At 40.4% G+C, this 11,341-nt stretch overlaps 1 protein-coding gene across 1 annotated transcript in view; it reads left to right on the top strand.

Moving 5' to 3' along the window:
• Positions 1–2,230: 2,230 nt before the first annotated feature.
• LOC105994249 overlaps positions 2,231–11,341 on the top strand; it is a 38,797-nt gene continuing 29,686 nt past the window's right edge. The window contains 1 exon segment of the mRNA XM_013027661.1: positions 2,231–2,385. Within this exon segment, the coding sequence (XP_012883115.1) occupies positions 2,231–2,385 (155 nt within the window).

The raw sequence follows: 11,341 nt of genomic DNA, 5'->3' as shown, positions 1-11,341 counted from the left end.
GAGATACCACCTCACCCCATTTAGAATGGCAAAAATCAAGAACTCTAATAACAACAGATGCTGGAGGGGATGTGGACAGGAGGGAACCTTACTTCATTGTTGGTGGGAGTGCAAACTTGTTCAACCACTTTGGAAAGTAGTACGGAAGTCCCTCAAAAGACTCCACATAGAGCTCCCCTATGACCCAGCAGTCCCACTTTTAGGCATTTACCAAAATGTTCACAAACAAGACCACACTAAAACTACCAGCACAACTATGTTTATTGCAGCATTATTTACCATAGCAGATGAATGGATCAAGAAAATGTGGTATATATACACAATGGAATTCTATGCCTCCATCAGAAAGAATGACATTGTCCCATTTGTTAGGAAATGGAAAGACTTGGAAAAAATTATATTAAGTGAAGTAAGCCAAGCCCGAAAGAAACATAGGTCCCATTATTTCCCTTATTTGCAATATCTAGTATATGTATGAGTCAAGCAGAAAAGGTCGGATAAGGTGATGTTAGGAAAATGAACCCTAAGATATGTATTTTAAATGTTTTTTTCTTTCATGTATTTTTTCTAATGCAATTATAAGATTATTTCTTTGTTGCTTTCACTGTATTTGATGTCGGTATAATTTGTGGAGGGGAAGGGGAAAAACAAGTCGTTTAAATAAGGATACAGGTGGATCTGTTGCAACAATGAGAAGTACAAGTTGTCATGTTGAAAACGAGCTTTACAATGTTGGTGCGGGGGAAGGATTGGATGGAAGGGGCTGGAGGATTGGAAGGGATGGGAAGGGTAAACAAAGGAGGAGGCTACAATGCTTGATAAGAAATGTACTCACTCTCTTGCCCATGTAATTGTAACCCCTCTGTACAGTATTTTCACAATAAAAAAAGAATGATAGTAAAGAGAGAAGAAAAAAAGAAGAAAGAGCAAGAAAAAAGACAATAAAAATAGAAAAACATAATTAAAAATTAAAAAGTGCAACACTTATAAATAATGCAAACATGAAAATGTAATTTTCAGAGAAGAACGTGGATAAAATAAGGAAGGGGAGGGATAGAAAGGAGATGTGAAAAACTTTAAAATAAAAATGCTTAAAATATTTTAAAGGTATAAAGAGGTAGTACTGCTATTTAGGAACTTAAGTCTAAGAGGTTTTATATTGAGTAATAAATTTCTGGATTAAGTAGGTACAAGATGGGGGTTAAGGTCTAATATTCGACTACGGGTATATCTGAGAATGAATTGAACAGCAATTAAATCATGCAAAGAAGAATGAAAGAGAAGAAAAAGTAAAAAGAATGAGAAGGAAAGAAAAAAAGAATCAAATGGTTCATAGAGCTAAACAAAATAAATTTTTTAAAGAAAAAAGTGTACCGCTAAAATAAAAAATATAAGAGGAAGAAAAAAAGTTAATAGAAAACAAATTTTTGAAGTTAAAAAATTAAAAATTTTTAGAAAAAAATTTTATAAAAGGTACAAAAAATGAATTCTTTGATATTTTTTGGTAGGGATGGGAAGATCCTGTATCTCCCTTCTGTCTGTATCCAGTCTCTTAGTGGAGTTTCTGGTCTGGTTGTGGTGTTTGATTTTCCTGTGGCTTGGATGGTTTCTGAAGTCAGTTTGTTTGAGAAGGCAGAAAAAAGCTCTGCTTTACCCAGGAGTTTGTGATCTTCCTCCCAACTACAGAGGGAGATTTGCTTTGAGTATCACAAAAGAGGGAGATGGCTGTTTCCTCTAGTTTGGAGATGCTGTGAGGATAGGTTCTGGGTAGAGTTGAGGCCTTTCAGCAAACAGTAGCTTTTCCCTGAGGAGCTAGCTTCTGAGATACTCACAGAGCCCAGCCTGGAGCCATTCTCAGGGGTTATGTTTACTGAATTTCAATTGATTGTCAAGGCTGCTGTAGGGAGGGGCAGCCTCTGGCTCTGTTTACCCAGTGAAGAAAGCCCCTCCTGGGGCTGGCAGCCCAAGCTGGGTGACTTTTCCCTGGGGGGAGCAGAGCTGAGCCTGGCAGGTCAGGTTAGGTTTCTGTGACCTGCTGAATGACTCTTGTTTTCTTCCTGCTCAGCCAGGCCTTTGTCATTATCAAAGATGGAGATCTCCGGTAGTGGGGGGAGGGGAGCGGTGGCCTTCCCTCCTCTTCTCCCTGAGAAGGAGTGAGGATGTCAGGGTTCTACTCACACCACTGGAGTCTTGGTTTCCGGGTTAACTCTGGTCTGTGATCTGCAGGGTGATGATATCTGATCCTTGTCAGTTCTTGCTGGTGTTGAGTAGAATTTGCTCGCCTACTCCATCTGGTGACTTTGTCCCAGACTCTCTGTGTTGCAAGTATGGTGGCTACAGCCACTGTTGCCGCTGCTGCCCCTGCCGCTGCAGCTATGGCTGTTGGCAAGTTCTCATATCTGTCTCCTTGCCTGGATTTTCCCTCTCTGGCCTAACTTTCTGTACTGTGATGGCACACTTGGTGTGATTCTCTGGCTTAGGACTGTTCACTGGAACACTACAACTGCTTTCTATGCAAGAGCTTGTTTAGCCTCCAGCTTCTCCTCCGATATCTTCCCGGAACTCCTAATGATTTTTTACTGTTAGTTCATTAAGCAAATAAAGAATAAGGAAAGGCACAACTGCTGTCTAATTCACAGTAACAGAGATACTGGAAGATGAATCATTTCTCCCTACTTTACAAGACTTAAACTCAAAATTTCTTTATTAACTAATGTATTTTGCGAAGTAAATGCGTGGAAATATTAAACTTGGAAATAAAGTTCAATATTTAGCACAAAAAGGTTTTATTACTTATTGGTGTTTCAGATGGGTACCTGAAATCATACCAACTTCAAACATATTTGGATGCAGTATCTTGAGGCAAAAAAAGAGTAGTCTAGAAAGATCTGTGATGTGGAACATGGGGATTTCAGAGATCTGAAGATGGCCACCATTTTTGATCTGGATCATAGACATGGTGGCAGGTTAAGCAGTAAACCTGTCTACCTGCTGGTTCCTAAACATAATGAGGGCTCAGTCCAGAATTCCATCTTTGTCCTAAAAGTATGACCGACACTGTGTGAGGCCAAACCTCATGCACAATATCAGCAGGTCTACCTAAAGATGATTTAGTTGATGTCCACCTAAAATACAGTATGCATTTGAGAAAAAAAGTTTCACTAGTTTTAATTTTATTAAATTACTTTAAATTGTGTCTACACTATACATCATTTCATTGTGGTGAATCAAATGTTGGTAAACAACTCTGCATGAGTGTGAGTGTGTTTGTGTGATTTTCTGTGTTGGGTGGCTTTATACTAGAGATGTAATCTCTCTCCTTCTTGTAGATATTCATATTTACTGTTACTTTGTCGTTTGTTTTTTAAAACCATCATTGTGCTTGAATGCAGAGCCTGGGCTCTGTCCCTGAGCCTCTCTGTGCTTAAGGCTAGTATTCTACAATTTGAGCCATAGTGCCATTTTAAGCCTTTTCTGTTTATTTGGTACTCAGGATTGAATCCAGGGCCCCATGCATTCTAGGCAAACACTCTACTACTAAGCAACATTCCCAGTCCCTACTGATATTTCTCTATTCAATTTGGGTTTTGTTTTCTTTTTGCTGGTCTGGGGGCCTGGAAGATGACCTTGAGTTTCTTAGGAGCAAGCATAGTTCATTACCACTTAAGCCACAGCACCACTTCCAGCCTTTTCTCAAGAGCTTACTGGACATCACATTCTCACACTTTCCTGTCATTGGTGGCTTTAAACTGAGATTCTTAAATCTTAGTCTCCTGAGTAGCTGGGATGAGAGACATGAGCCACTAGCACCCACCTAGTATGATGTTTTGGGGATGGAGTCTCATGAGGTTCTGTGCCTGTTCTGGTTTTATATGGTCCTCCTAATCTCATCTTCCAGAAGATCTAGAAGTACAGGTTTAGCCACCCTTGCCTGGGTCTATTTTGCACTTCTACAGGTTAGGAATAACAATTAGCACCCATTTCTGATTCTGTAATTTCAGTCCTCCATTTCATTCGTTTGCCAATCTAAGTAAAGTTTGGTCCCATTTTTGTATCTTTTCAGTCATTGATGATTTTGTTTTCTATTACTTCATCTTGCATTTATATTTATGTGCTTCTTCTTGTCTTCATATTATGTTTACCATGCCAGTCTTTTCCTTGCTCTGTGAGGAGTGATGAGATGTGAGGAAGTTTTGGTCTTACCTTTTGTAACACATGTGTATAAGTTATGTCCCTTAGAATTATGGGAAGTGACTGTGCTGTGTTCAGAGGGAGACATCATCAAGATTTCTATAATCTCTGTACTTTTGAAAGTCAAAATGGTTACAATAAGTGTACATGTGCAAATGTTATGAAGATACTGGGGTAACATTAAAAATCCTGTTGTGAAACATGTTTCTGAGCCTTGATTATTTAAACATTTTTAACCAGCACATTTTGTAGTCTTTTAATTGTCCAGTCCTACTGCTCAAACTGAGACCCTGGGCACTGTCCCTGACCCCTTTCCACTAGGCTAGTGCTGTATCCCTGGAGCCACAGGACTGCTTATGGCCTTCTCTGAGTAGTTTTGTAATGACCCACAAGTGGGAAAATAATCCACAGAGGCACCATCAAAGTGACACAGGAGTTTATTGGTTGGTCTACAACCCTATCTTGGCTTGCCTCAGAAACAGGAGGAGCTTCAGCCTCCAAGGGAGAAAGTTGGTTTTCCTTTTTCCTCCTTCCCACAGGCTTCTCTGCTCTCCACGGGCCTCCTGATTCTTCATAGGCCTATCCCCAGGCCTCTCAGTCCTACGTGGGCCTCTCTTCCTGGGCCTTTCTGCTGGCCTGTGCTCCCCTCAGGCCGGCCCTGGTCTCCTCCTCAGGCTGGCCCATGTCTCTTCAGCAGGACAGTCCTGGTCTCCTCTGGCTTGAAGCTCCAGGAAGTGAATGTCTCCTGCACGTCTCTTTGCTGTCCCCCTTCTTTCTCTATCCCCGTCTCTGAACTCCACAACCTCCTGAGTTCCACGACCTCCTATATCTGGTGCTCCCCCAAGCCACCCTCTGATGTCCCACTCCAGCAGTCTAGCAGCTTGGCAGTGATGTCAGCATGGGCAGGACTTCAGCTCTGTGGCTTCTTGCAGTCATTGGGGAAGCCAGCCTCACAGACATTTCTGCCTGAGCTGGATTAAAACAGCCTCAGTTCTCAGCCTCCTGAGCTGCTGGGATCACACAGGATTGAGACAAAGAAACCCATTTTTATTTTTAATGTAGTGTTTCACTAAAGACAAATTGCATGGTGAATATGAATGTAAAAAGTCCCTAAAAATTCACCAAATAAAAGTTCTGGGTGTCACACACTCTTAAACCATAGATTTCCTGTTCCTGTACTCATTTCTAATGAGATCATCTTCAAGTTTCTCCATATTCCCTGGACTTCCCTCACCGTGGGTCACATATGTTGGAAGTTCAGTGGAGGTCATCAGTATCCACAATTCTCCAGTGTTTGTCATGGGGAAGCTCTGTTCCCCATGCACACAGTGTCATCACAATTCCAGGTGACATGATGAGCATGTACACAGAGGAAATGAGATCACACAGTTCTGAGCCATTATCTTGGGGCTCTGTGGCTGAGCACACTTGCTGTGACCACAGCTTCTGTAGGCCTAGGGCTTGAACTCAGGGCTTAGGCACTGTTTCTGAGCTTCTTTTTTGACTGGTTAGTGCTCTATCACTTCAGCCACAGTGCCACTTCTGCCCCTTTCTCTGTAATGTATTAGAGAAAAGTCTTAGGGACATTTTCTGGCCAGGCTGCCTTCTAACTGTGATTCTCTGCTCTGAGCCTCAAAGTGGCAAAGATTACAGGCATCTGCCACCAGCACCAGGCTTCTTTGGATGTCTTAATTATTTTGAATTGCTAGACTTGAAATGTGATACTGTAATAAGATGTTTCTTTTATAAATGGAACTTTGTGCACTACATGTGTTCCCATCTCAGTCTGCTATATGTATCTGCTGCTATTTAATTCTGGTGTGAATGCATTAAGACATTGTGCTTTTCATAACCAAGTGTTGTTTTACAAAATTTTAACTGTAATCATCTAAGATAATCTGGTTTATTGTAAGAAATAATGTTGCTTGTCATGCTCAGTACTGTAACCACAGCTATTCAAGAGGCTGAATTTGAAGTTCCAGGGTCAAAGCCAGCCTAGCAGAAAAGTGCATGAGCCTATTATCTCCAATCCGCTACCAAAACCAGAAGTGGAGCTGTGGCTTGAAGTGAAAAAGCACTAGACGAGCAAAATGAGCTCAGGAACAGCAGCAATGCCGCAATATTGACAAAAATAGAAAAAGAAAAAAGAAATAATGGTTCTATAAGCAAAATGTTAGTTGACAGCTACCTCACATGCATGAGACCCTGGGTTTGAATCCTCAGTACCACAAAAGCAGAAAAAGCTGGAAGTGACAATGTGGTTCAAGTGGATGAACGCTCCCCTTGAGCTGAAGTACTATGGGGCAGCGCCCAGGCAAGGAATTCAAGCCCTATGACAGAAACAAAAAAAAATGTTGGTAATGTCTCTGTATTCTGTCAAATATTTGTGTGTATCACTAATCATGCTATTAATTAATAATATTTCATGGAATTCTTTTCTTTTTTTCTATTGGTTCTTGGGCTTAGCCTAAGGGTATTGGAGCTGTGCATGAGCCTCTTTTTGCTCAAGACTAGTGTTCTACCTCGTGAGCCACAGTGTCACTTCTGGTGTATGAGTGGTTAATTGGAGATGAGAGTCTCATGGGGACTTTTCTGCCTGAACTGGCTTCAAACTGCAGTGCTCATGCAGCTGGCTTGGCTAACATGTTCATCCTTGTTTTGTTTTCATGCTATTTTTTGTGTCACAATAAAATCCATGATTTCCTAGATATGGAAGAGATGGCCGAAGCTGACATTGAAATGGGGGTTGCTTTCCTCACTCAGACTGCAGCTGGGATCCCGGGGAACTCCTGTCTCCTTTGTTTTTACAGCTACCCCCTCCTTAATGGACAGAAGGAGAAGCCCACAGACAGCATTCTCAGCCAACTGGTCTTTGCCAACAACTTGATTGTTTATCCAGAGGGATCCCTCAGATGATGGCAGGATTTGGATGGAAGTACTTTCTGGATGATGCCGGATGTAAAGTTGTTTTGTATTTGTTCAGAGTAGCCAGAGGGGTTTCTCTTATGCCACCTGCCTTCTGAATAGCTTCCAGGTCTCAAAGCTTTGCACTAGAAATGCTTGGTGGAAGATCACTACTAGATTCCCCAAGTGTTTTGCATTTTGTGGTTCCCTTCTCTGGATTCTGCACCTCCTGTAAATGTTTATGTGCCTCTGAGAGTGATTGGCCCAAGACACAAACAAAATGTCACTCTGCAGATGCATTATAGATACCGCTCCACAGTAATAACCCCACCCAAACCATTTGGATGTTTATCACAGATAGTCTTATTCTGTTTCATTGATATTATGTGCATGGTTTTCATGATGTGGGCCAGTGGCACCATGGTCTTTGTGCTGCACAGACAGAAGCTGAGTGTTTGGCACATTCACAGCCGCATTCCCTACCAAAGAACTGACCTCGAGGTTTGGGCCATGCACAACATCAGGATCTCTAATAAGAAATGTTCTGCCTGTACCAAGGAGACTTAGGGTTTCTTCTATTCTGTCCTGTAATGTTTTCACAGTGTGTGCTTTGACTCTGAGTACTTTGATCCATTTGGAGTTGATTCTGGTGCAGGGTGATATATGAGGATCTAGCTTTAATTTTCTACAAGTGATTAACCAATTTTACCAGCACCATTTACTGAAGAGGCTGTCTTTCTTCCATTCTATTTTTTTAGCTCCCTTATCAATGATTAGATTGCTAGAGGTCTGTGGAGTCATTTCTGAGGTTTCAATTGTATTCCATTGGTCCTGAGGTCTGTTCTTGTGCCAGTACCAAGCTGTTTTGATTACTATGGATTTGTAGTAGAGTTTGAAATTTGGTATTGATATTCCTCCAGCACTGTTCTTTTTTTTATTGTGGGAATAACATACAGAGGAGTTACAATTACATGGGCAAGATAACGCGTATATTTCTTATCAACCATTGTTGCCTCCTCGTTGTTTCCCCTTCTCATCCCTTCCCATACTCCTCCCCTCCCCCCACCCGATTCTCCCCCTAACCCCCACCAAAGTTGTTAAGTTCGTTTTTCGACATAACAACTTGTACATCTCAATGTTGCAATGGGTCCAACTGTATCCCTAGTTAAATGATTTGTTTTTTTCCCTTCTCCTCCACAAATTATACCAATATGAAATACAGTGAAAGTATGGGTTATACTGTGGGGAAGGGACATACAAAGCAACATAGAAATCATCTTATAAATATGATAGAAACAATTGCATGAAAGAAAAAAACATTTGAATACTTATCTTGATGTTGATTCCCGTAACACCAACTTATCTGAACTTTTCTGCTTGACTCACCCATATACTAGTTTTTGCAAATAAGGGAAACCACGGGACCCATGTTTCTTTGGGCCTGGCTTACTTCACTTAATATAATTGTTTCCAAGTCGTTCCATTTCCTAACAAATGGGGCACTGTCATTCTTTCTGATAGAGGCATAGAATTCCATTATGTATATATACCATATTCCCTTGATCCATTCATCTACAGAGGGGCATCTGGGTTGGTTCCATATCTTAGCTATGGTAAATAATGATGCAATAAACGTAGTCGTGCTGGTACCTTTAGTGTGGTCTTGTTTGTGAACATTTGGGTAAATGGCCAAAAGTGGGATTGCCAGGTCATAGGGGAGCTCTATGTGGAGTCTTTTGAGGAACCTCCATACTGCTTTCCAATGTGGTTGAACAAGATAACATTCCCACCAACAACGCAGTAAGGTTCCCTTCTGTCCACATCCCCTCCAGCATCTGTTGTTATTAGAGTTCTTGATTATAGCCATTCTGACTGGGATGAGGTAGTATCTCAATGTTCTTTTGATATGCATTTGTTTTATGACTAGAGAGGTTGAGCATTTCTTTATGTATCTATTGGCCATCCTTCTTTCCTCTTCAGAGAAGTTTCTCTGTAAGTCTTTAGCCCACTTATTTATTGGGCAGTTGTTTCTTTGAAGATTTGTTTTGGGCGGATTTAATTTTTTAAGTTCCATATATATTTTAGATATGAGACCCTTGTCTGTTGTATGGCTAGTGAGTATCTTTTACAAATCCATGGGCTTTCTATTGATCTTGTGAGCTATGTTCTTTACCGTGCAGAAGCTCTGCAGCTTCATGCAATCCCATTTGTCCAACCTTTCTTTGATTTGTTGTTTCTGGGGCTCTATTAAGAAAATTTCTGCCTGTGCCAAGGAGACCATCCTGTAATGTTTTCAGAGTGTCTGCTTTGACTCTGAGGTCTTTGATCCATTTGGAGTTGAATCTGGTGCACGGTGATATGTAAGTATCTAGCTTTAGTTTTCTACATGTAGTTAACCAAATTTGCCAGCACCATTTACTGAAGAGGCTGTCTTTTTCCATTCTATTTTTTTAGCTCCCTTATCGAAGATTAGATGCGTATAGGACTTTAGGTTCATTTCTGGGTTTTCAAATCTATTCCATTGTTCCTGGGGTCTGTTCTTGTGCCAGTACCAAGCTGTTTTGATTACTATGGCTTTGTAGTAGAGTTTGAAATTTGGTATTGATATTCCTCCAACATGGTTCTTTCTGTTAAAGATAGTTCTTGCTATTCAGGTTCTTTTATTGTTCCATACGGATTTTTGGATTGCCTCTTGATTTCCTTGAGGAATGAGATTGGAATTTTGAAAGGTATTGCATTGAATTTGTAGATAGCCTTGGGAAGTATTGCCATTTTCAAAATGTCCATCTTTCCAATCCAGGATCATGGGAGTTTTTGCCGCTTCCTAAGTTCTGTTTTGATTTCCTTTTTCAGGTTTTTAAAGTTTTCATCATAGAGGCCCTTCACTTCTTTGGTTAAGTTAATTCTTAGGTATTTATTTTTCGTGGGTCCATTATGAACGGAGTTGCTTTCCTGATTTCAGTCACACTTTTCTCATTGTTGGCACATAGAAAAGCTATTGATTTTTGAGGGTTAATTTTATACCCTGATACTTTGTCAAAGTTTTGAATCAGCTTGAGTAATTTGGGAGCGGAGTCCATGGGATTCTTTAAATACAAGATCATGTCATCTGCAAAGAGGGAGAGTTTTACTTCATCTTTCCCTATTTGGATTCCCTTTATGTTTGCATCTTTTCTTATTGCTGTAGATAGGCTTTCTAATAGTAGATTGAAGAACATTGTAAGGAGTGGTTATCCTTGTCTCATTCCTGAGTTCATAGGAAGTGGCTTTAGTTTTTCACCATTGAGTTTAATACTGGATGTAGGTTTGTCATATACAGCCTTTATTGTATTCAGGAAGGTCCATGGATTCCTAGTTTTTCCAGAACCGTCATCATAAAGGGTGTTGAATCTTTTATTTTTATTTTTATATTTTTTGAACATACTGTACAGAAGGCTTACAATTACATGGGCAAGATAATGAGTACATTTCTTATCAAGCATTGCAGCCTCCTCCTTTGTTTGCCCTTCACAACCCTTCCCAGCCTCTCATCGCCCCCGACCCAGTTCTCCCCACACACACAAAGTTGTAAAGTTCGTTTTCCACATGACAACTTGTACTTCTCATTGTTGCAATGGGTCCACCTGTATCCTTTTTTAAACGACTTGTTTTTCCCCATCTCCTCCACAAATTATACCGACATCAAAAATAGAGAAAGCAGGGGTTATACTGTGGGAGAGGGACATACAAAGCAACAAAGAAATAAGCTTATAAATGTGTTAGAAACAAATGCATGAAAGAAAAAACATTTAAGTACATATCTAAGGGCTCATTTTCCTAACATCACATTATCTGACCTTTTCTGCTTGACTCATACATATACTAGATATTGCAAAAAAGGGAAATCATGGGACCTATGCTTCTTTGGGCTTGGCTTACTTCACTTAATAAAATTTTTTCCAAGCCTTTCCATTTCCTAACAAATGGAGCAATGTCATTCTTTCTCATTGAGGAATAGAATTGCATTGTGTATATATACCACATTTTCTTGATCCATTCATCTACTGAAGGGCATCTGGGTTGGTTCCATACCTTAGCTATAGTAAATAATGCTGCAATAAACATAGTTGTGCTGGTAGCTTTAGTGTGGTCTTGTTTGTAAACATTTGGGTAAATGCTCAGTGTGACTCTTATCTCCAATAAACCACTAGAAAACAGGAAGTGATGCTGTGGATCAAATGGTAGAGCACTAGTCTTGAGCTAAAGT

This window comes from Dipodomys ordii, unplaced genomic scaffold, assembly GCF_000151885.1.
Source record: "Dipodomys ordii isolate 6190 unplaced genomic scaffold, Dord_2.0 Scaffold105, whole genome shotgun sequence".
Taxonomy (NCBI): domain Eukaryota; kingdom Metazoa; phylum Chordata; class Mammalia; order Rodentia; family Heteromyidae; genus Dipodomys; species Dipodomys ordii.
The sequence above is the reverse complement of the archived record's forward strand: the minus strand, read 5'-3'. Positions and strand labels throughout refer to the sequence as shown.